This window comes from Cygnus atratus, chromosome 2, assembly GCF_013377495.2.
Source record: "Cygnus atratus isolate AKBS03 ecotype Queensland, Australia chromosome 2, CAtr_DNAZoo_HiC_assembly, whole genome shotgun sequence".
In the NCBI taxonomy this organism is placed as follows: domain Eukaryota; kingdom Metazoa; phylum Chordata; class Aves; order Anseriformes; family Anatidae; genus Cygnus; species Cygnus atratus.
Window position 1 is genome coordinate 147,017,685 of NC_066363.1, and position 21,626 is coordinate 147,039,310.

Consider the following 21,626-nt stretch of genomic DNA (forward strand, 5'->3'; position numbering starts at 1 on the left):
TCCCTCGTTCTGCCCGTGCTTGGTGTTTTTCCTGTTGCATTTACTTCATCGAGATTGCAGGGACGTGCAGCCTCGGCAGGCTGCAGAGGACACAAGTGATGCCAAGGTGGGCTGCCCCAGACGTGAAGGGCTACTCGCAGGGTAGCAAGCGGCCACTGCATCATGCAAGGAGAAAGGCTGCGATGCTGCCCAGCTTCACCATGCCCGAATCCAGCCCCAACATATTTTAACACATGCTCTGAATACAGTAATTAGCAAAATGATTCTCACAGTACTAACGGGATATAGTGTTTGGATAACAAATCAGTGTATGTGCAATACAAAATGCATCTGTCAACTTCCAGTTCTACAGAAAACTTGTCATCACAAGAACTACACGATTCAACAGCAGGTATACAATATAAAAGCATTTATTAACTTTCATGAAACAGAATATGGCTTTAAAAAATCTTCACGGGTCCCTGTCGAGTTCTCTCTTTGCCCTAGAAGGAGAACCAGTCTCTCACAGGAATTTGGGAAAAATTCTAGAGAAAATACTTAACCCCAAACCAACCATCTTGTAGAAACCAAATGCAGTATGAACCCTGGGCAACAGCAGTCAACTAGTAAAAACCCCTGCCTCTATAAACAAAGAAAGAAAACACATAAAAAGGGGCAGAGATGATTTATCTCTATTAGCAAAACTTCTAAAAACTTGTAGTTTTTAAATAAAACATTTGCTGAGTGGGAATAGCACACTGCATAAAACACAGCTGAAGAGATTTGCATGTATCCATCATTTAAAGTCCCAGACCTAGGTTAACCTAATAATGTGTTCTTGTGAATCCATGAATCTTGTGAACCCATGAAATATAGAATGCTTCCAAGAAAACATCCTTCAGCAGGACAAAATACATATACTTTAATCTTTTAATTCTTAAGCTTTCAAAAATATTTCTTTCATTTTAACAAAGACATCTTTCACAAGCATATTCCAATGTCAAGCCTGAAGAAAAAAAATCTGCCTTTGTCAAAATAATTTGCAAACTTTATTGGATTTTTAAAAGCCTTATTACAGGACAAAACATGCATTAAGCATTTTGCTAAAATTACAAAAACATAATTGCAGAATGTCATTATATTCAAATGGTCATGTCCATAATAAATACCTGCAGCTTAAAAGCAGCTCAGACTTTTTTCAAGTGTTTTAGTATCTGAGAAAGGCAAATGTTCTATGTAATGTTCTTAAAATTCTGGCGTTACATTGCAACGGTTAAAGCAAGAAACAACTCAGTTGAAGACTACAGAAAAACCTTGTCTTCTCAGAAGGTCTATGTTTGGTTATACAATACTAGTCTGGAAACAGCACTTCACCAAAGGTCTGGCAATTGGCTTCTGTTTAAAACGTACTCTGCCTCATAACATTCTTCAAAGGATTAAAACATAATTGATTCTGGCAGTACACATGGTCAGCATGATGTGCAGGGGGTTGCCAGTGGACATGGGGCCCTTACATAAAGGGCTGTTTTCTTTGTTTAAAATGGAAAAAAGAGTGGGAGGTGTGGAGAACACTGAAATACAAAATGACTCAGAATCATAAAACATATTTTTTGAATCAGATTATTTCAACAACTGCATATGCAAATAGAAGGCTTCAAACGAGGGTGGTGGCAGAGCTTCTGAATTGCTGAGGCAATGCACATATTCCTATTTCCATAAAAAAAGATAGAAGCTATAGTTATATACATCCTTCTAAGTATTCAGAGAATATTGCAAGTGGAACTCCAGAGAAGCCATCGGTGTCAGTCTGAAAGTGACGGGGAGCGGATTGATCGTGCACTGGCTGGACTGTTGGAGAAAGCAAAGGGATCCTTTTCTTTTTCTTTATTATCGTGTTTATGTTTATGCTTATGCTTATGCTTGTGTTTCTTCTTCTTTTTCTTGTGCTCGTGGTGGTGATGGTGATGGTGATCACTATGTTTCGAGGAGTTTGATTCCTTACTAAACACAGAGAGTGGAGCTGCTGAGACAGGGTGCATGTTCACCTCTCCTGAAGATTGTTCTTTACCTAAAAGAAATCGATAAAATGGGATTAACAAATATTTAACTTACAGCACTTTCTGAATTGTTAGTTCAGACCTACTTTATCATTTCAATATGCAAACAGAATCCATTACTATACTGATGCTGTTAGTTTCCTGCTTTTTCAGAGAAGGTTCTGAACATGCCATTAATGTTCCTACAGTACTGACAGCTCTGTAGAGGTAACTCCTTCCTCCCTCAGAACTACAAATGTATCCCAGATCATTAGGAATTGCAAAGAGCTAAGCAACTGCAAGTTACACTGGCTTCCAGAAATTACATTTTAAACACTGTAAGAAGGTCACAATACCATGAGTAATTAAAATTTAACTGCTCATGAAAACCACGACATAAAGTACACACTGACATACATTAAAGAGCAGTTCTGGGGTGTGAACTCCTTTTAGTCAGGAACTACAGAAAGTTCCCTGCAAGAGCATATCAACCTTTTTGATACTGAACAGCAGAATTAAATTGATATTTCAGAATTGGATCTTACAATCAGTTTCACCTACTTGAAAGATTATACGAAGTTTTGTTCTTAAACAACTATTCCAATAAAGACAATTACACCAACTCTATTAGTGTGTATTTCACAAATACACTAGAACTACTTATATGTGAAGTAAACTCAATAACTGAATTGGAGTAGAAAAAATTTGATCCATGGCTTCTCATTTCCTGAGCCCCTTCCTCATTCTCTTTTCAGAATATTTGGTATTTCATTATTTCACACAAACTGCAATAGCTTCAATAGTAGGAACTAAGGGGAAATAATATAAGAATAATATAGTCAATTAGGGGAAACACTTGGAAGGTGGGAAGGCTTGAATTCCTTTAGGTAGAATTTGAATCAAATCATTCACATTGCATGTACGTGCTTTAACTACTAGGTATGTGTAAAAGCACCATCAGACTTTTGAAGGATACTATTCCTTTAACACTTTTACATAAGTAGATTTTCTTCCCTTGAGTAATTTTTTTCTTTCTTTGTCCCTACAGTTTTCAGAGAAAATATCCCAGGTCAATAATAGGTAATTATTATATACTTTATAATTGCCTTTTTCCTGTATATTTGCAAACACTTTTTTTTTTTTCCAGTGCTTCTCTCTCTCTCTTTTTTTTTTTTTTTTATATCTTACTTTAAGAGCAAGAATGATTCTTCTGTGGTAATACTTTAATCCTGGAAGTCTGAAGAGCCAACTCACTGTACTATGGTAAGCACTGAGAAAGATTTCCATGCAGTCTTTCTAGCTTTATCCAAAGATTAAGAATGGATTCAATCAAGTACACACACGGGAAAGTTTTTACACAGTACAGCTGTGTGTTTGTTTTTTGAACAGAGGTGGAAAAAAAATCTACATCTGTGAGCAGCATTTAAAATTCAAAATAGAAATATAAAACATTTTATGCCGTAAGGATAATCAGTGACTTTTTATGTGACACGGCAGAATCTCTACTGTTTGAAGTCTTAAAAAAACAAAACAAAACAAAAAAACAGGTTGTGTCTTTCTAGAAATGTGTTTAAGCTTTCCACAACATCTGAATATGGCACAATATAGAATTCTGCTCATGTTATGGAGGTCAGACTAGGGTACAAGCTTCCTATAGACCTAAAATTAATATGGAAACATTTTTTAGACAGCTTTAATTTCGCATTCGTAAGAATGATGCAGTAATTGCATATTATTGACGCAAAGATTTATTGTTAGAACTTGCACTGACTGTACTTTTTGAAGGGTATTATGGCAGATATGAGGTATGCACACAAATTCAAACTTCTGCTTGCTGACTTTAATGCAGTTACTAAAACCTTTTTTACGCTGCTACCTGGAGCAGTTCTCAACAATGCAGACAGCAAGCAAAATGCAAACATACTGTACTGATACAAAAAGTCTGCTTCACAATTTAACTATTTCTGATTATATTTCTGTTAAGGAGCTCCTACCTGAACCTAAACCTGTCTCTCTGATGTAGCAGTAGTTCTAGTGCCAAGTGCCAGTGGACACCAAGGATGCAAAGAGACCCTCCTGACATGTTGTGCTGGTACTTGTGCAAACTTTCTGCTGTTTACTGCACTACCAGCTCTGCTAAGAAACAGCCTGCATTATCGTTTCATAACTTATTTCAGCTAGGTTATAGAAAAATTGTATTTAAAGCCCTTAGGTAAAATATTAACTTGAGCAAGAGTGGGAACATATACAACAGCCCTTCAAGCCAACAGGACTGAAGGGGTGGTGATGAACACCTGGAAACCAAAAAAGGCAGGGAGATCCTTCGGAAAGGAGGGAAATCTGATCCAACTGTGGCTTGGGGGCTACTGACACTTAAGGAAGCGATCAGCATTGGTAATATGGTACAAATGTCAGTAACAAAAAGTACTGTTACAGAAATCTGCTTTTCCTGAGCCAGTAGTAAGTACACATACATTTTCTTCAGAGATCAATGAGGATCAAAATTTGTTGTGCTTCTTTTTTTTTTTTTTTTTAATTGAAAAACATCAGCTACCCAGAAAACATCTTCCAACTTTTAAAGAGTGCTTTGAAAGCAGGAATGAAATACATCAGCCCCAGATGATGGCTCAGAGTGGATGTATGCAGACTACTGAACTCTGTCTGTAAAACGGACAGACCTGTAAAAAGCTCGATAAAAAGATTTTACAGATGTGTACCTGTCAAATTCACTCTGTAATGAAACTACCTTTAAACTTGCAAAACACTTTCTTCATTTTTTTTTGATTTCTTTTAAATTAAATATCTATTCAAAGCCCATGCTAGGAACCTGCCAAAGTACGAAAGCAAAGCTGAAGAGGAGCTGCTTTAAAGGGCATTAATACCGTTCTCGTATCAACGGGGGGGAGACCGCTGCAAGGAGGCACAAAGCGTTCCCTCTTCCTGCAGGGAGCCCACTTCCTCCTGGCACAGGCAGCAGGATGGGAACCCGGGTTTCTCAAATAATAGAAATGCACAATAAGGAGAGGGCAAGCCCACGAGCTCACTTCTGAAGTGGTTAGTAGCATTTCTTGGAAGAAAACGCACATCCATGTGTCTGTCCATTTGGATCTCCTTCTGTTTTGGCTGTGCATATTCCAATGTAATTATTGGCTTCTCAGTGTTCCAGCTAGCTGGGCTGGGTAGTTGCTTCAAACCAGAGAGGATTACTATCCCGCGGGGGAACGACCATAAACTTTGTATACACCTTGTCACATGGAACTACACAAATGCTGGAGATACCATGAGGGAGAATAGAAGATAAAAACACAGATCTCATGGTTTAGTTTTAGAATGAATGGGTTTTAGATCTTGATAGGCTTTAAGTGATGTTTTTTGACATGAATATAAATTGCGGTCAGATAATTACAACATCCTGTTCATCAATTATGTTAGGGCAAGGTTTTTTATTTTTTATTTTTAAGGATCATCGGTGCACAAACAGTGAACAATATTGTTGTGTAAAGTTTTTTTTAACTATATTATTTCGTATTGAACCTTTACAATTTGGTAAAATGTAACTTGAGACTTTAACATGCTAACAAGCTTTCATTAGATCTTCCTAACGGTCTTTCCTGTACTTCTGAATTCGTGTGAAGAGGGTGGGACACCACAGACTTACAGTCTCTGTTTCTTTGCATTTACAATCTATTTAAAACCACTGGCTTAAATACAACTTTTCCAAATCGACACTTGTTAAAAATGACCCCCCCTTGACACCCTGATTTATTCAAATGTCACAGAGGAAAAAACGAACTTCACAAATCACAGCAAAGGGTAAGGCCCCTGGGTCCAGTGTTTTGGCTGAGGACAGGCTGGTGTTCCACAACCTGACACCGACCACCTTTGGGAAGAAGGTGACATCAACATGAGCACGCTAGCACTTACTAAGTCTCTCCCAGAACCCAAAGAAAGCTTGCTAAAGAGAAAAATCATGTACTCACTAAGACTAGCAGTTGGACTGCAGCTCTGGCAAGCATTTTTTCTGAAGAGCTAAGACTAAAAATGCTGAAAAGATCTTGAAAACTGTTTTGACAAGTATTTTGTTTTTCCTCATTTCTACTTTCCTTGTTTAGTATTGCCCTGGAAACATCTGACACACAGTGTTTTAATTTAATGTTGTGTTTATGCATCCCTTGAATCATCAATGAAGCGCACACAGAAATCACCAAGTGTAAATATCCCAAGCTTCTAGGCTGCAAGTGTTTTGTCATTTTGTCTTAAGAAGCAAAATTTTCAAATTGTGCATCTCTGAAAAAAAGTTACCAACTTTCTGTCTAGTAGAGTGTTCTTTTAATGACCATACTGTAAAACTTACAGTTTAAGATTGAGAAGGTTAGGCTTAGTTAAAAAAAGTTTTCTGAGTTTGTGCTAAACATGATCCATTAAATAGGCTCCAATATAAAAATTTAAAAATAAATAAATAAATAAATAAATAAAACTAGTTCCAGTTTACAGATTCATTTGACTTCATACAATTTTTAGTTGGATTTATAACCAGACAGATAATTCCTTATGCCTATAACAAAAAGGATAGACTCCACTTAAGCATTATAAAGACAAGCTCGTGATTTAACTAAAATATTTTTGTAACTGGTAATTGTTTTATTAATTTCCTCATTTGACTTTAAAAAAAAAAACAAAACTATATTTGTCCTTACATTAACAAATAGCTTGACTCTGGTGATGTTTTTACCATACTTAGCCTAATACTCCAGAAAACTTTCAAGAGAGAAACTGCATTTCTATCAGTAAGTAAATTCAGAATGCTTTGTGCCTCTAACAGCTCATAGGTAGTTCACTCGAATATTTAGCTGACAGCCTTACCCATCTTCTGGGTTTGAGAGTGTTTCTAAGAAACCAACTGACCAGTCACAGCTCCAACATTACCTTGTTTTTATGAAATAATGTAGCTGATGCACTGCAGCCACACACTGATGCAATTCTCATTTATGTTGCCACTTTATCTTACAGGGCTTGCTTCTATTAAAGCTGCTTTCATGGGTTTTAGGATAAAGCCCTTGAAAACACCCTGCCTTATGAAGCACAAAATTAATCACAGATATTTCAGTGAGGCAAAATTAGCTAGAGAACCTAAAAACTGGTAAGTTACCAGATTGGAAGCAGTTATATTTTAGGTAATAAAGTCAATATAAGTGTTTGATAATACTCATGTTATTAAGGGTATTCTAACAAAACACTTATAACTGCTTTTTTTCTCTCTAAAAAGTAAAGCAAAAAATCAATCATTGTTTGTCAGTGTTGTCTTTTTATCCAAGAAGTGAAGTTTATTTACTTATTTGTAATTCTGATGTTTATGTAACCCCTTTTTGATAGGAAGCCACTGACTAGTGGTTGAATTTTAAGGTAAAGGTATTCATGTAGCTAACTTGGATAACTTAGCTGAGCTGCAGAGGATTGGACTATTTCTACTGTTCAGACTGAATTCCTATTAACTACTCTATTTGACACATGGTGATGTGCACCACAGGCTCGTATATTTAAACAATACACTTCCAACAGTAGGTAGTCACTGAAGTAGTTTCCCTCTACACTTTACAGCAGAATTTGCTCTATTCAAATTATTCCAGGAAAAATCAAATCCAGCTAAACCATTATTTCCTGAAGCTTCGGACAGCAAGACCACAATCCAAACAATCTGTATGACTGTGGCCTATATCTTCAAAGTTTCACATATATCTACATGGTAAACAGAGTGAGAACTTCAAGTGTGATTATTCTGGAAAACACCGAATGAATTAATAAAATGGTCAAAGGGTTTTTCTGATCTGAGCTCTGAATGCTGAGGATGTGTTGTCAAACCACACTGCTGCTGAATGCAGTCAGAAAAAGGGCTGCCAGTGCGTGAAGAGAACATCGCCTATTTGCTACTGTACTCACACCATTTGGAAGTAGCACTGCACTTTGAGATGAGTGAAATGCTGTGAGATGAGTGAAATACTCAGTAAATAAAGAACTGTATCATCTTAATCTAATTTCACAGAAGTCAACAATGCATGAGTCACCTTACAGCCTGCAACAAGACGTTAAACCTACTGCATACATGAAACCTAATCTTGAAATTCTTTTGATCTTAAAACAGAGCAGGGAGCACTGCTACTATTTTTGATGATTTAGTAGCAAATAAGAATCTGTTTTCATTTTAGAAACATGACCTTGCAAAGCTTTAGAGGTTCAAAAGTGGCTAGCATGGTTCTGGTACGTAGAGAATAATCAAAACAACTGAAATTGTGAATTGCCTGAAGAATGCTGTTTTGTTTTAAAAACTTCTTGCAAAATACTTTGAATCCATTCTAACTATCAGAGTCCACAATTCTATTATCATAGGCAGGATGCTTTAGTAGGATTAAAACCATTTTCTATATGAACAAAGGTGCTGTAAACTGTACTGAAACCTGTAATCCTGAAAGACTTGAAGTGCAAGGCTTTTTAATCACCCTTGCAGCATGTCTAACCCCTAACCTTTCATATCCATGAGCAGAAGCCCACAGAGAAAATGCTTTTAAAGGAAAATAATATTTTTCTGGCTTTACAGGGGTTATATCAACTTGAACAAATCCAAATTATCATTCGGGGAGGAGAGGGGTACGGGGCGTGTAAAAAACAGAATACGCAGATAGAGCAGCGTTTAGAGCCAACACGAACTTCCTCCTTGCAGCTGCTATTCACAGGCTGTGCTTGGCTGATGACCTAACACTTCATGTGACATGTGGGGACATAACCCACAGCTGTGAGAGGAAAACTAAGTATGGACTAAGAGCTCGCTGCCTTCCAAGTAAAAAAATCACAGAGTCGAGGCAGATACAGGATCTCACAGATTTAGTAACGAGATCCTGAGAGCATTTCAGAACCTGTATCGATCTGTTTCACAATAATCGCTCACTGAAGCGCATCCATCCTCTGCCACATCTGCAAACAATTCAAGGGTCCTCAGGAAACACTATCTGCGATCCCCCTGTAAAACTGTTCACAGACAAGTGTTGTATCTTATTTATGTATGCTTTTATTTTCCTCCCATCTGTTTGACATTTTTTCCTCAGAAGTATGCTATTTCCTAAACACTGAACTGCCTTTATTTACTCAGTCTGAAATTCATACATCTCTGCTTCTAAGAAAAATGCCACGAATAAGAAACAGGTGAAATTTTAGAAGCAAGGAGTATCTGAAGTGGAACTGCTTCTAAGTGCGCAAACCAAAGAAAATGAAATTAATCTGAAATGTTTCAAAGTAATGCTTTTCAAAGGCTTATTACTTAAAATGAATTCTGTGGAAAAAACAGCATTTGTCTCATGTGATACCTAGGAAAGAGCATGTATTCCGGTGTCCTGAAGGCCTAACTGGCAGAGGTGACAAGGTGGTTCAGCACTTCAGTGACACTTGAGGCTTTTCTGCCTGCCGTAGATCTATAAATGCAGCAGTCAACTGGCCATTACTCCCCTCCTGATCAGATTTCACCCATTCTGAATTATAGCACGGAGCATTCCCGAGCATAGAGCTGGCTGACAGAGGGTCCCGTAAGTCCTATTTGTGACGTATTTGGCTGAGTTTTGCTTATGACTTTATATCCCGTCGAGTGTGTAAGTCTAGTAAAGAAATTTGTTGCAAAATATCATGTAAGACTTATAAATACTAATCCTCAGTGGATCAGCTTCACACTTGCATGCCCTGGATGCATCATTCTTTGCCGTAACAGAAAATGTGACGGCTGTCCGTAACCACCAAGGACAAAATTCAAAGCAGCTCTGAGAGGTTAAAAGTAAAGGTTCTGTAAAATTAGGCTCCTAAGTTCTTGAGAGCAACACTTTAACCCCTTCTCCTTCATTCTGCTGGGATGGCTATGATTTAGGGAAAAAGTTGTGTGTTTGCTATTCTCCATACCTAACAGAAAATCCCTCCTGGTGGAGCTGGCTGTACAGGCACTTACCAACTAAAGGCCATCTGGAATCCAGAAACCAGACCTCCCTGTGTTTTGTGTCCCCATATGAACTTAATTTGTTAGCTGAGCAATGACAGCAGTTACCTTTTATTCATAAAAAACAAACCTTAGTGGCTAGAGCATCTGCCAAGGAAGTAAAATCTAAGTTCTAGGCCCTATGGGAGTATGAACCTACAGCTTCCACATCCCTGGCCAGCACCCTAGGCACCAGGCTCAGCAGGAGACTCGGAGCAGAACAACCACCAGCCCTCCTCTTCAACGGGGCCACGAACTGCCAGGAACACTCAGGTCACAGGGAAAGCAGATGAGGTCACTTGTCAGCATAGCTAAGGACCTAGTGCTCAGACCCCAGGAAACCAATGTTCCAGATCCTGCTGTTAAGGTTTTTTGTGTTGGACATTAGGCAACCACTGGATAAAAACAGAAAAACAAGCGAGAGGGTAGAGTACCCCGAATCCAACATCTGGGGCCAAACACTTGGCTTTTACACCCTGCAGGGACTGCAATCTGAAAATCTTAACACCTCATTTTTGGTGTGTACCCAAGATGTTGCAAAAGGTTTGTTCCACAGTCACACTACCTCAGCTTAGCTCCACCAGTACATTTGGGAACTAAAGTTAAAAACATAGTCAGAAGATTTTCAGAAACCAAGACTGACTACTGCATTTCTTTCCTGGGACAGGTAAGAAAAGAAGGTGAAAGTTCATTAATGAAGGTTTAGTCAAATTGTTTATATACGCAATTTATAAATATTAAATTAATTTAATTTATTAAGGCCTGCCTTAAGGTTTCTAAGGAACACCATTTTTTGACAAGTAATTTTGTCCAATATTTTATGACAAAGAGAAGTAGCAATAGCAAAAAGGTACAGAAATGAAACCGTATCTTCAGCTTTAAAGAGCCCTTCTAAGTATCTCTGAGGCTTGCAAGTTTCTTTTGAACTACTGATGTTAAGCTACAAGTCGTAAGATTTTTTTTTACTTGAAGTCTTGCTTTTTTTTTTTTAAGACAATCCTCAAAATTATTATTTTTTAAATCATAACTACTGCAAAATAAATTTCACCCAAGCATTTATGAGATTCTATTTCACTTTTTATTTTATTAATTCCTTAGCCTTTCATTGTTACAAGCCTCATACATACTTACCTGACTTAGATATGCATGAAAACACACATGTACACAATCATCTATAAATACACTGAAAGCTAAAGAAATGTTCTTGTGCACCCTTTACACATTCCCTTGAATTCAGCTAACATTTAACTCTTACCAACAACCGAAACAGCTGAAAAATTCCTATTATCATTTGCCAATAAATTTATTCATACCTGGTGTTGACGGTCTCTCCAACATATTCAAATGATGGTAAATAAAGGCTTGACTGTCATGAACCGTGTCCATATCGATCTCCTCCTCTTCTTGAGAGTTTGAGAACTAAGATACCAGGAAAAAAAAATAAGCAGATGCTAATAATTAATTCTTAGGAACATCACTTCATAAAATTTTCTTTTTTTTGAAGTAAACTGGGGGTGAGAGGGAAAGGAAGTGATATCTACCACTGCAAAGGAATAAAAATTCAATAAAATTAAAAGGCGTCAATGTCTATCCTTCTAATTTACCGTGAAGCTGTGTGAACAAGAACATTAACTGTCAACTTCAGTTCTTGCCAGCCAATAAAGAATCTGATGGGAAATGATTTTGCCAAGGTAAGCGTAACAACTACTGTACACACATACACAACACGTCTTTTGTTTGAATACAGCTTTAAGGAAAGTCAGCAGAAGCCATTGCTGTTATTCCGAATACTCTGCATATTGTGCAAGTTGAATTTCCATTTCTTACTCTGATTTTGAGTTTGACTTTACTGTCTTCATTCTTCTCTAGTATTTGCCCCGGCTCCAATGGAGACCCGAGTGGCATATCAGCCTTCCTCTTCACCCCCTGCTGATGACCAGAAATGCTGGATGCTGTTTCCTTAATAAGATGATCATCCTCCTGAAGCAGCATTAAAAGATCAAAATTAGAAGATAGCAAGAGCCATGTTTCAGCCTAAGAGAGACCTGATAGCTCAAAACACTTCTGAGTAAGTGGGTGATTTGAACAAAGTTTTCCCTGTAGTTCTGGCAAGAAGTGTTTTCTAAAACCCTGCATGGATTTGTGCCAACCTCTCCTACAAACATGGTTTCTCTTTACTTCTATTCCTGCTCCCTCTGCATATCTAGCATTGGCATCTTTTCTGTCCCTCCTCACAATCATGGTACTGTTGGTGTGCAACAACATTTGCTGCCTCTGAATAGCCTTTCTATAAATCCGTGCCTCTCAGACTCTCCTCATTCCAAATCTCTGTTGAAAAACTGTGATAGCCTCTGATCTACGCATGCGATTTAGCTCAATCTTCTTTTAATTAGCTTTAAAAGCCAATGCTTTCTTTGTTGAATACAAGGCAGAATGAGCGATTATAACCTGGTATTATTTTTGATATCACAACAATATTTATAAAAGAGTTAAACTGCTTTGTACATTAATGTTTAGATTAACAACAGAAACAGGATCAGAGGAATATAAAAATAGCAGGAGAATCTAATAAGTTACACAAATAGTCATTAAAACAGGAGACAGGTGTTCCAACAAGTCTAGTATGCAAAATATGGATGGAAAATTAAGTGCCCATTGCAGCAAGCATTATAAAGCACTAAAACCTAGATAAAAACCTTATGATAGACTCGAAAGAACATACACTGCCCAACTGCAACTGCTCTTCCCCTATTACACACAGGGTGTTCCAACCCCACAAACTCTTGCCCTGAGCAACTGAAATTGAATTTTATAAAATGGGTGACTCTCACCATCCCTAGCACGTTCAGCATCAAAGCAGTCTATTAGACTGACTTTAGCTCGTTTGTGCTCTCAGAATATACTGCTTTAAAGAATCTAGTTAGCCTGATGCATTCTATCACCTGTTATGATTATTTTTTTTATCCTCAAATATTCATTTCCCTCTTTTAATCCTTATTATTTAACCCAACACACTGCTGTTGTGAAATGCTTTGGGTTAAGCTTTGGCTGATGGAAGAGAGCTCCTTTGTTTTGTTATTTCTGGTTTGTTTTTCTATGAGGAAACTCGATTCCCTGAATTTTGGGTGTGTTACAGTGAAAAAGATCACCTAAGCAAAGTAAGCCGTAGGAGAATGGAGATGAGGCTGAGGAGAAGACACAAAGGATGAAGTGCGAATCGAGGCTTATACTAACGCTATAGGCAGCACTGCTGCTAACAGAAGCAGCCTCTTCCCCTTTCTCAAGTTTCTGTCCTGGGCCACCACAAGCATTTGTATAACTGCACAATGAACTAACTAGGAAACTGATTCAGCAGGAAATATCTGTTCATAAAAAACTATTTTTCAATCAGATCCTCCCCTGATCCAACTCATTATGTAGCAACAACTGTACTAGCACGAGGGAGAGGACAGTATAGGAAAAAGAAGAGTTGAGAGGATATTTTTGATTAAGATAGACCGACTGCTGAAGTAATTTTGGATGTCCACTGAACTGCAGCCTAAAAATCTGGCAACAAAATGTCTCCTGTTATTTAATTCTGATGTCTGTGTGTAACAAATCAGGATTTACTACATGCTCTGCGAATATGTAGGGTAGCTCTACGGATATGACTCCACCATCATTTTCTCCCCCTACTGGAAACAGCCTGCAAGGTACTGCGATAATTTGCACTCTCGGTATTTCTCTGAAATAAAAGTGATTCAGAAATTATCTATGGATTGAAACAGTAACAGGAAAAAATCCTGTTCAGAAGGGTGGAAAGAGGAGTTTCAAACATGCTAATCGCATGTTCACATTCTCTTTCAGGATATACTCCTAAGCAGTTTCAGTGAAATAGTTTTTCAATCTGTTAAGAAAATAACTTATTATTTCCATATACGTTGAGCTTTTTGCCTCGTAATTAACTTTGCCTAACAAAAAGACTTAGTCTTGCAGCAGTGGCAGCTATTCTGAAGAAATGTACAACTTGAATAGCTTGTCAGATCCATTTTCTAACTACACAATGGATTGCGTGTTAGGGCTGAAGCCTCAGAAGCCTGGAAGATATCAAACTGAATATGCAACTTTTCAGAAGTTGTTACAAATCCTTCAGAGCACAATACTAAGAAGTCAGATCGAAGTGTTCAATGAAGACATTAAAGTTCCAACTTTCATATCTCTTAAAGTTGATTAAAGAAGTGCATCTATGCATTTTAAGATGTAATGAAATTACTGATAAAAGGTTTTGTTTGGGAAAATCGCATATCTTGCCTATAAGCAATGTTCTTAGTCTAATTAAAGAAAATTTCATAACAGCATCAAACATTTCTGTGAACCACTTCATGTCTCATAAAAAATACAGGAAAAATAAAGTTTTATAAGGAATACAAATGACGAGACTAGAAGAAAAAGAAGTCAAAAGCTTCCATACCCTATGCGAAACGGTTTTAAAAAGTCATAAGAGGTATGTGGAATGTATGTGTCAGCTTTTCAAGTGGAAGGAATAAACAGTAACAAGGTGTAAACACAGCTTAGGTAAATCATGAGAAGCTTGAACACGACACAAGATGAAACAGGTAACCAATGCAAGGCCTCCGAGCCAGCTGAATGGGATGTGTGCAGATGGTTTGTGCTTACGGTGTTCTGAAATCCTACTGACTGTCCGTGATTGTTAGTACTATTCACAGGTTCCTGATTATTCGCCACTGATTCAGGGATAATCGTTGGATTAAGCACAGCCTTCTTTTCCTTCAGATTAAGAACGAGTCCGAGCTCTGGTAACGGTAAGCACGAGGGTCTGCTGAGGCCAAAAAGTGTGAAATAGAGGTCTACAGCTCCACATCGTAATCTCCAGTCATGTGAAGTTCCTAAAGTCCCAACGAGATTACTGTTAATACAGAGGTACAATCTTCCCTACTCCGCAAATAAGATAGTTTTAGCCAATCTGCATCCATCAAAGTATGCACATATCTGCTGTGCCTAAGACAACTTCCCTCATTACTCCAGCCTCCTTTTTATTTACTCAAACTCAGCTGTCAGATCGTGCTTTAAATTAAAAAGTTTTAAATTATAAACTGTACAATACCTAACTGGAAAACTATGAGTTATAATAACATAAGGAAAAATGAAATGCTTTTATTTATTTTTTTAAGTTTCTCTTTAGGTTTTAGTATTGGACAAGTAAAACAGAACATTTTCTTACCAAACTGGCTTCCCACATCAGTGGATTTGGTCACAATTGCTTATTTACTTTATGAAATTCAGTAGGAGCCTTAAGTATGACAAAGATCTATAACCTCTGGAAACCACCCTGATGGACAGCACAAAACAGCAACGCATAAATGGGCTTTTTGATGTCTACTGACTACTGCGTCATGTACTTCACTGGATACTCAATGCTTTAATTTGCATTCAAGTTGGAGATACGTAGCACAAAAAGCACCGCTTCGTTGATTTTATTTTTCACTACAAACTCTGTATTGCTTTTACATCTTCATACACAAATAGTCAAAGTGTGTTTGGCACCATTCACAACAGAGAGACATCTAACATCTGGTGCAACGCTGCAAATATAGCGATTCTGATGTTAACTCAGCCCAGCTCTTGACTGATTGCAAGTTTATTGAACATATTGTTCCACAGCAGGAATAGGGCTGTATCTGGTAAACAAGACACAGATGTGCCAACTGCCATGTTAATGGGGCTGCGCAAGACAGCAATAAAATAAAATTTTAAGATCTGTCCCTGTAAATACCAGATATCATGGGACTAAACTGCATTTTGTGTAAGTTTAGCTGTACCTACACTTACCCAGTTACAAGTAACTCTGATAAATTTCATGAACAGCTGGGAGAAAGTGATATGAGTATTAATCTGGACATCTCTAACACTAAAATACTCTCCAGAGAATGACACATTCACAAATAATGATTTCAAATCTATTCTAGTGTATTAATAAATAATTTACTCAATGTTTTAAACTAAAGCTTTTTAAAATATGATGAATTCTCACTCAATACCTCTCCCCTTTTCCAGCAAAAAAGCTGAATTTGGTTCATCTGGTTGCTGAATTTCTCTGCAATCCTTGCAAATTGTAAGCGTTATCAATTTAATGCAGATTAACACAAAAGAAAAACAAACATATATCAGAATCCATTTTCTATTACTTGCTTATTTTAAATGAAAGCAACTCATGATTCCAGAATCATGCAGCTTGAAACCTGGCTACTAACTTGTCTCACATTAACAAATGTCTTTCTGGGCACCCTGGAATGCTAAGGTTATGCCTTACAGAAAATAAATTGAAACATTATGTCATCTTGATACATAGAAATTTAAGTCCTTAAAGCCCCATGAATCATAATAAGAATGTATACCCTATTTGTTACTTGCAAGAAGAAGTAATGGTTGTAAGTAACACTGCACACACTCTTCTCTCAAGAAAAAGCAAAAACAAACTCTCTGATGGGAACATCAAAATTGTTTATTTTCTGTGCCTGACACTTGGCAAATCCTGCAAAACTGTACTACTAGTAGTCTCCCAGCTTCAGCCCCTGGAGTGCTGCTGCAAACTTTCAAACACTAAAAATAATGATACACAGAAAACAGACAGCTTTCAATGACCTAAAAAACCTATATAAACGTTTACATGTAATCTGCAGAAATGTGCCAGATGTTAAAGGGCAGTTTGTTAGGACTGGATAAAACTGCTTCAGTAATGAAAAACAGGTCAATGGTAAAAGATGCAAACCCTCCTCTCATTAGGATCTTTCCTAATCATACAAGGCAAATTAAGCCTTAGGTTTAAAATAATTTACTGGAGATTTTTAGAAGTTTACCTATGCGAATGTTATCCTCTCATATTCTCAGAGTTGGATAGAAGAGGACAAAGAGACTGCCTAATTTAGAGCAAACTGTAAAGAAAAAGGTAACATACAGTATCATTTGGGAAAATGTTTGACGTGAACATCTGGGTCAAAGAATGATTTTATGCCAAAGTGTATCAAAGCACACTACAGGAGTAAAGGAAGTAACAAAAAACAAGGAGTCCACTAGTACATCACTAAGCAAGTTCAGCAGATATGTGAAAGGGAACTTCAGAGACTGAATTTTCAAGTCCTAGAAACCTTACAATATAGAAAAAATAAAAACCAACCTGAATTCATCAGTTTCCAAAGCTGATCTACCAAAGCTTCATTACATAAAGGGGACTCCATGTTCTTGGTAAAAGGGGGATTCTTAGTCAGCATATCCAGAATCTTATGCCTAAAATATAAATTAAAATTTTGTTATTAAATACAAATAAATAGACTAAGAATAAGAAGTCTATTCAATTTGCAATGTTTTTATAGAACTATACTTTTCAAATACACAATATGTACAGATGCAGATTCACCACCAGTAATATAATTTAAAGATTAAAAAGTAAAGCGCAACAACGACGAGTATTTGTAGTGTGTATTACTAGAAACGATTATCATCATTTCTGAACAGTTAGATACAAAATTGTAGGCTGTATTATGCTCTTTGGTTTAACAGCAATCTTTTTTGCATGCTGACTTTGTAATTGCAAAGAAGGAGCTAGCCTGGCATATAAGCTTACGAACTGACATCAAAGAATTTGAAAATAATTTAAAATGTTTATGACTGATGCAAAATGACAGGAACAAAACTAGTGACCTGCACATCCTTCTGGAAAGGAACACTGTCACCTCTTAAGTTACACTGGTGTATAAAAATTCCACACTTACCACGTTTGCTTACAGTATTTATGCATTGAGCTGAAAGCAGATACATTTTTCCACTTTCTTTATTTAAACCTGGACTTGAAAACATTTTATGAATGAGAATAATTGTATGTCCATTGCTTATTACAACTATTTTCTCTGTATAGAAAGCTTTCCCCTTGCAGTCTTACACATCTGGGACAAGAAACTGACTTTTCTTTTTTCTTCTTCTTTTCAGAAGAGGCTTACATGTAACACTTTATCCAAAATGTAAACACACTCCTCTTTAAAAAGACTCAAATGAAATATCTCCTTCCTAGTCTGAAGCTACACCTCCCTTAGTGACTTCTAACTGTACCTACTTTCATTAAAAAGAATAGCAGAAAAAAGAAGACAATCTTGCAACTATGAGCTTTTTAAGAAATCAGCTAAAGAGAGAGTAAAAGTAACACTATTAATCTTTGAAACTCACTGTTGTAATTGTGGTCATAAAAACAAAGTGCTGCAGAAAAAGAATGCTTACAAATCTGGGTGTTCAAAAGTGGGTAATGAATGTGCCAAAATACCCGATCACTCACTGGTGAAAACAAAGTTGAAGCAGGCAATACTAGAAATTACACTGTACTTTCATATGTTATCCTTTCACCCCATCTACAGTCTAACAATTGCTTTACATTCCTTGCTGGCAAAGCATCACGTGCGTCATGTCTCAACCTTTGTCTTTGATAAATATCATAAAATCTTTTTGTGCCGTACTCAACATGAGACTTGTATACATCATTTGTGATTAGGAAATGATCTCTAACTTCAGACATTCAGAGGAGCACAACACAAAAATAAAAACATAAAAAATAACAGAGATTAAGAACCCTGTATTTGAACTTTTGAGACGTGAACTGCTGAAAAAAATCACAACACATTTCAACTTAGGACCAACAAGGAGAAAAACAGTTGTGTAGAAGAATTAATCAGCTAAGCATTTGATTGATTCTAGCAAGTCCAGGCCAAGAATTTACATAGTAGTTAGTAAAAACTAACTGGCTCTTTATTTACTCACTAACCTTATGTAGGGTACGGGATCATTCTGAACCATTGTGAGCAGCCATTGTAGTTCTTCATAGCTCCTATCAACTGCAAAGAATAAAATAACATAAAACTGGTATAATTATACACAAACTGGAAAGGTTGATCAAGACGAACACAGCTTCCTCAATTAGCACATGAAGAGCTTGAATCACTGCAACTGAAGAGGAATTTCATTAATTCTGGTGCAAATTCAAAACATAAGGAAGTTCACATTATTTTACTTTACACCAAAACAGAAACATGCAAATAATGCCTTCATGCCTGAGTTGTTCAGTAACTACCAATATGACTATTAGCACATAACTTGCTCATGAGCACGGATTACAAAAGTCACTGCGAAAATTACCTTCTTTACTTTAGGAAGCACACAGTATCAACACACCCAAATATCCCTTCAAGAAACTACATTACATTTTCCAAAGGGAATTGAGAATAGACAGTTCTTATACACAAGAACGAGTGACAGACTATTAACTATAAAACAGAAAGAGGAAGACCAGTGGGCTTACACAAAACTGTAAGCACACTCATCTCAGTAGCCTTCCTTAGTTTTTTTTAAAGTCAGTATACTTTGTAATTAAAATATATTCTGAATCTTATCAGCACATGCTTCTAGAAAATGCCACCTGACACAAAGACAAAATCATCTAATTAGTTGAAAATTTAAACAGTCTATTTTGTTGAACATAGGTCTTTGCAGGCAGCTTGCAAATTAGCTCTGCACTTCCTGCAATCTAGCCACATCAGAACTGGTTACACTGGTGAGGCACTGCACCAGGCTGACATCCTCTGCCTCTGAAAGGGGTTCACTAGCTCACGTTCTGCCCCATTCAGACCACAGCTACCCAGTGTGGGTCAATTCAGAATGATGCCAGAGCAAATCCGTACCTGCACAGACCAGTACAATTGCAGGTTTGCCTTAAAAATCTGAGAAATCTTTAAAAAGCTCTGCCTAGGACATGCTTTCAAAGGATCAGTGACTGCCTATGCTTGAGTCCATGCACAGCGCCTTTCCTGGCAGCTACCTTGCTTGAGATAGAAGGCAGAGAGAACAGCGCATAAAGAAGTTGTTTTGCATGGAAGAAAAATAAGATTGTTCTGGGTTTTTGCTGCATAGTTATACACGTGTGAACAAATTAAATAACACTAGTAAGCAAGCTGAAATAATTTTAACTGCTAAAAAATGGATTTTAAAATGGTTTGTGATTAGAGAATGAGCAAATTAGGAGATGAATCCTTTATGCTGATAGTACTGGATAACAGAACCAAGAAACACCGTATTTTTGTGGTTAAAGAAATTTTTTTTTGTTTCTTAATCTTATTTGTGCTTGAAATAAAGTAATTCTTCCCTGCCATTTACCTGCTAGAGTAAAGCAGGCCTGCTGGACTTCCAAAGCTTTGCTACTAATGCTTTTAACCGTCTCTTCAAATTTGTAGAGCAACATGCCATTTTGGGGAACAATGACAAATGAACCCTGACCTTTAGCAGAATAGACCTTACTAGCCTGAAGAATGATGTGTAGATCTTCATACTTCTGCTAGCCATAAAAGCAAGTGATTGTTTTCTAAAGTAAAAATCCTCTTGACATTTTTTCAAATTACAAGAGATTGTATGTCAGCTCTCAGTTACAACAGAGCATCTCTAAGACTTTAAGTTTTCATTCATGCAATTAGGTAATCTGGGATACTTATTTACAACAGTTCGTTCTTATCTCCTCAAATATGCAACTGCTTTGTTGTATACACGACATCTAGCAGTCATATAACTACCAAACGCTTCCTTTAAAAAGTTAGTAATTCCTGTTCACTCCAAGCCAGTTTAGATCAACTGTCCAAGTCCTTATATGCTGCCTCAAGCATTTTACAGAGTTACCGTGTCTCAAAAAAAGCCTACTATTAACAGCAAAGAAAACAACTTATTCTGTTCCATGGTGAAATGATTTCTTTTAAAGTAACTTAAAAAAAGGCAGCACTATTCCTGCCCTGAGAGTTGATAGAAAAACATGGGAGTTCCACACTGCCCCAGAAAACACAGACTTTCCTTTTTATGGAAATAACAAAATCAGTCAGCTTCCTTTACAAGAACTGTTAAAAAGCCAGCTTTGGCACAAGCAACAGGCATTTGATAGCTGCTGTTTTACATCCAGTATGAACTGGAAACCAGGTAACCGGGAACAACGAGAATCAGACCTCTTGGCAACAGATGACCAATCGTTTCTTCTTCCAAAGCCAGACACTTCGGGCCCTGCAAGACAAGCACTTCTAACTTCTATATGGTTAGCTGAAGGTAGTTAGCACACTGAGCTTTCAGATTTACCCCTATACCGTAAGCCACCAGTCTTACAGCTGGAACAGAAGCTAGCGTGTTAAGTGCTGGAATGTTGTATTTGAGAAGTGACACGGATGGTTAAATAACGTGGGAGGCTGTGTTGGGAACTGTATTGATTTTACAGCAGACTATGCATCTATTTGTCTCTGATACCCCCTTGTCAGAGAAAAAGCTGTTGGCAAGGCAGTTGGGTACAGTAATACTCTAACCCATCATTTCCAGACCTGACAGTGAGCTCAATCATAATATATATGTAGCTCAATCACTGATTTCTTCAGGTAATCTTTCTTCTACTTTTTACCATTCAAGTTTTCCCTTCCTGTATCTATCGAGTATTTTGAGCAACATACCCTACCTTGCTTACACAGCAACTCATCTGATCAGCTCTTTTTTTAAAAGATGTGATATACTACTTTGCAATACTAGCACTTTCTTACCCAAGT

General features: G+C 37.2%; 1 protein-coding gene across 4 annotated transcripts in view; it reads right to left on the reverse strand.

The window, feature by feature from the left end:
* Nucleotides 1-397: 397 nt before the first annotated feature.
* Nucleotides 398-21,626, reverse strand: part of TAF2 (TATA-box binding protein associated factor 2) — a 57,379-nt gene continuing 36,150 nt past the window's right edge. For 2 of the 4 annotated variants that reach the window (XM_035556338.2, XM_035556339.2), the window contains exons 21-26: nucleotides 18,830-18,899; nucleotides 17,198-17,307; nucleotides 14,680-14,909; nucleotides 11,851-12,003; nucleotides 11,337-11,442; nucleotides 398-2,047 (exon numbers count right to left, since the gene is read on the reverse strand). In XM_035556338.2, coding sequence (XP_035412231.1) covers nucleotides 1,782-2,047; nucleotides 11,337-11,442; nucleotides 11,851-12,003; nucleotides 14,680-14,909; nucleotides 17,198-17,307; nucleotides 18,830-18,899 — 935 coding nt within the window. In that variant the 3' untranslated portion in view covers nucleotides 398-1,781. The remainder of the gene's footprint in view (nucleotides 2,048-11,336; nucleotides 11,443-11,850; nucleotides 12,004-14,679; nucleotides 14,910-17,197; nucleotides 17,308-18,829; nucleotides 18,900-21,626) is intronic. The other 2 variants (XM_035556340.1, XM_035556341.2) reach the window with 1 other exon arrangement.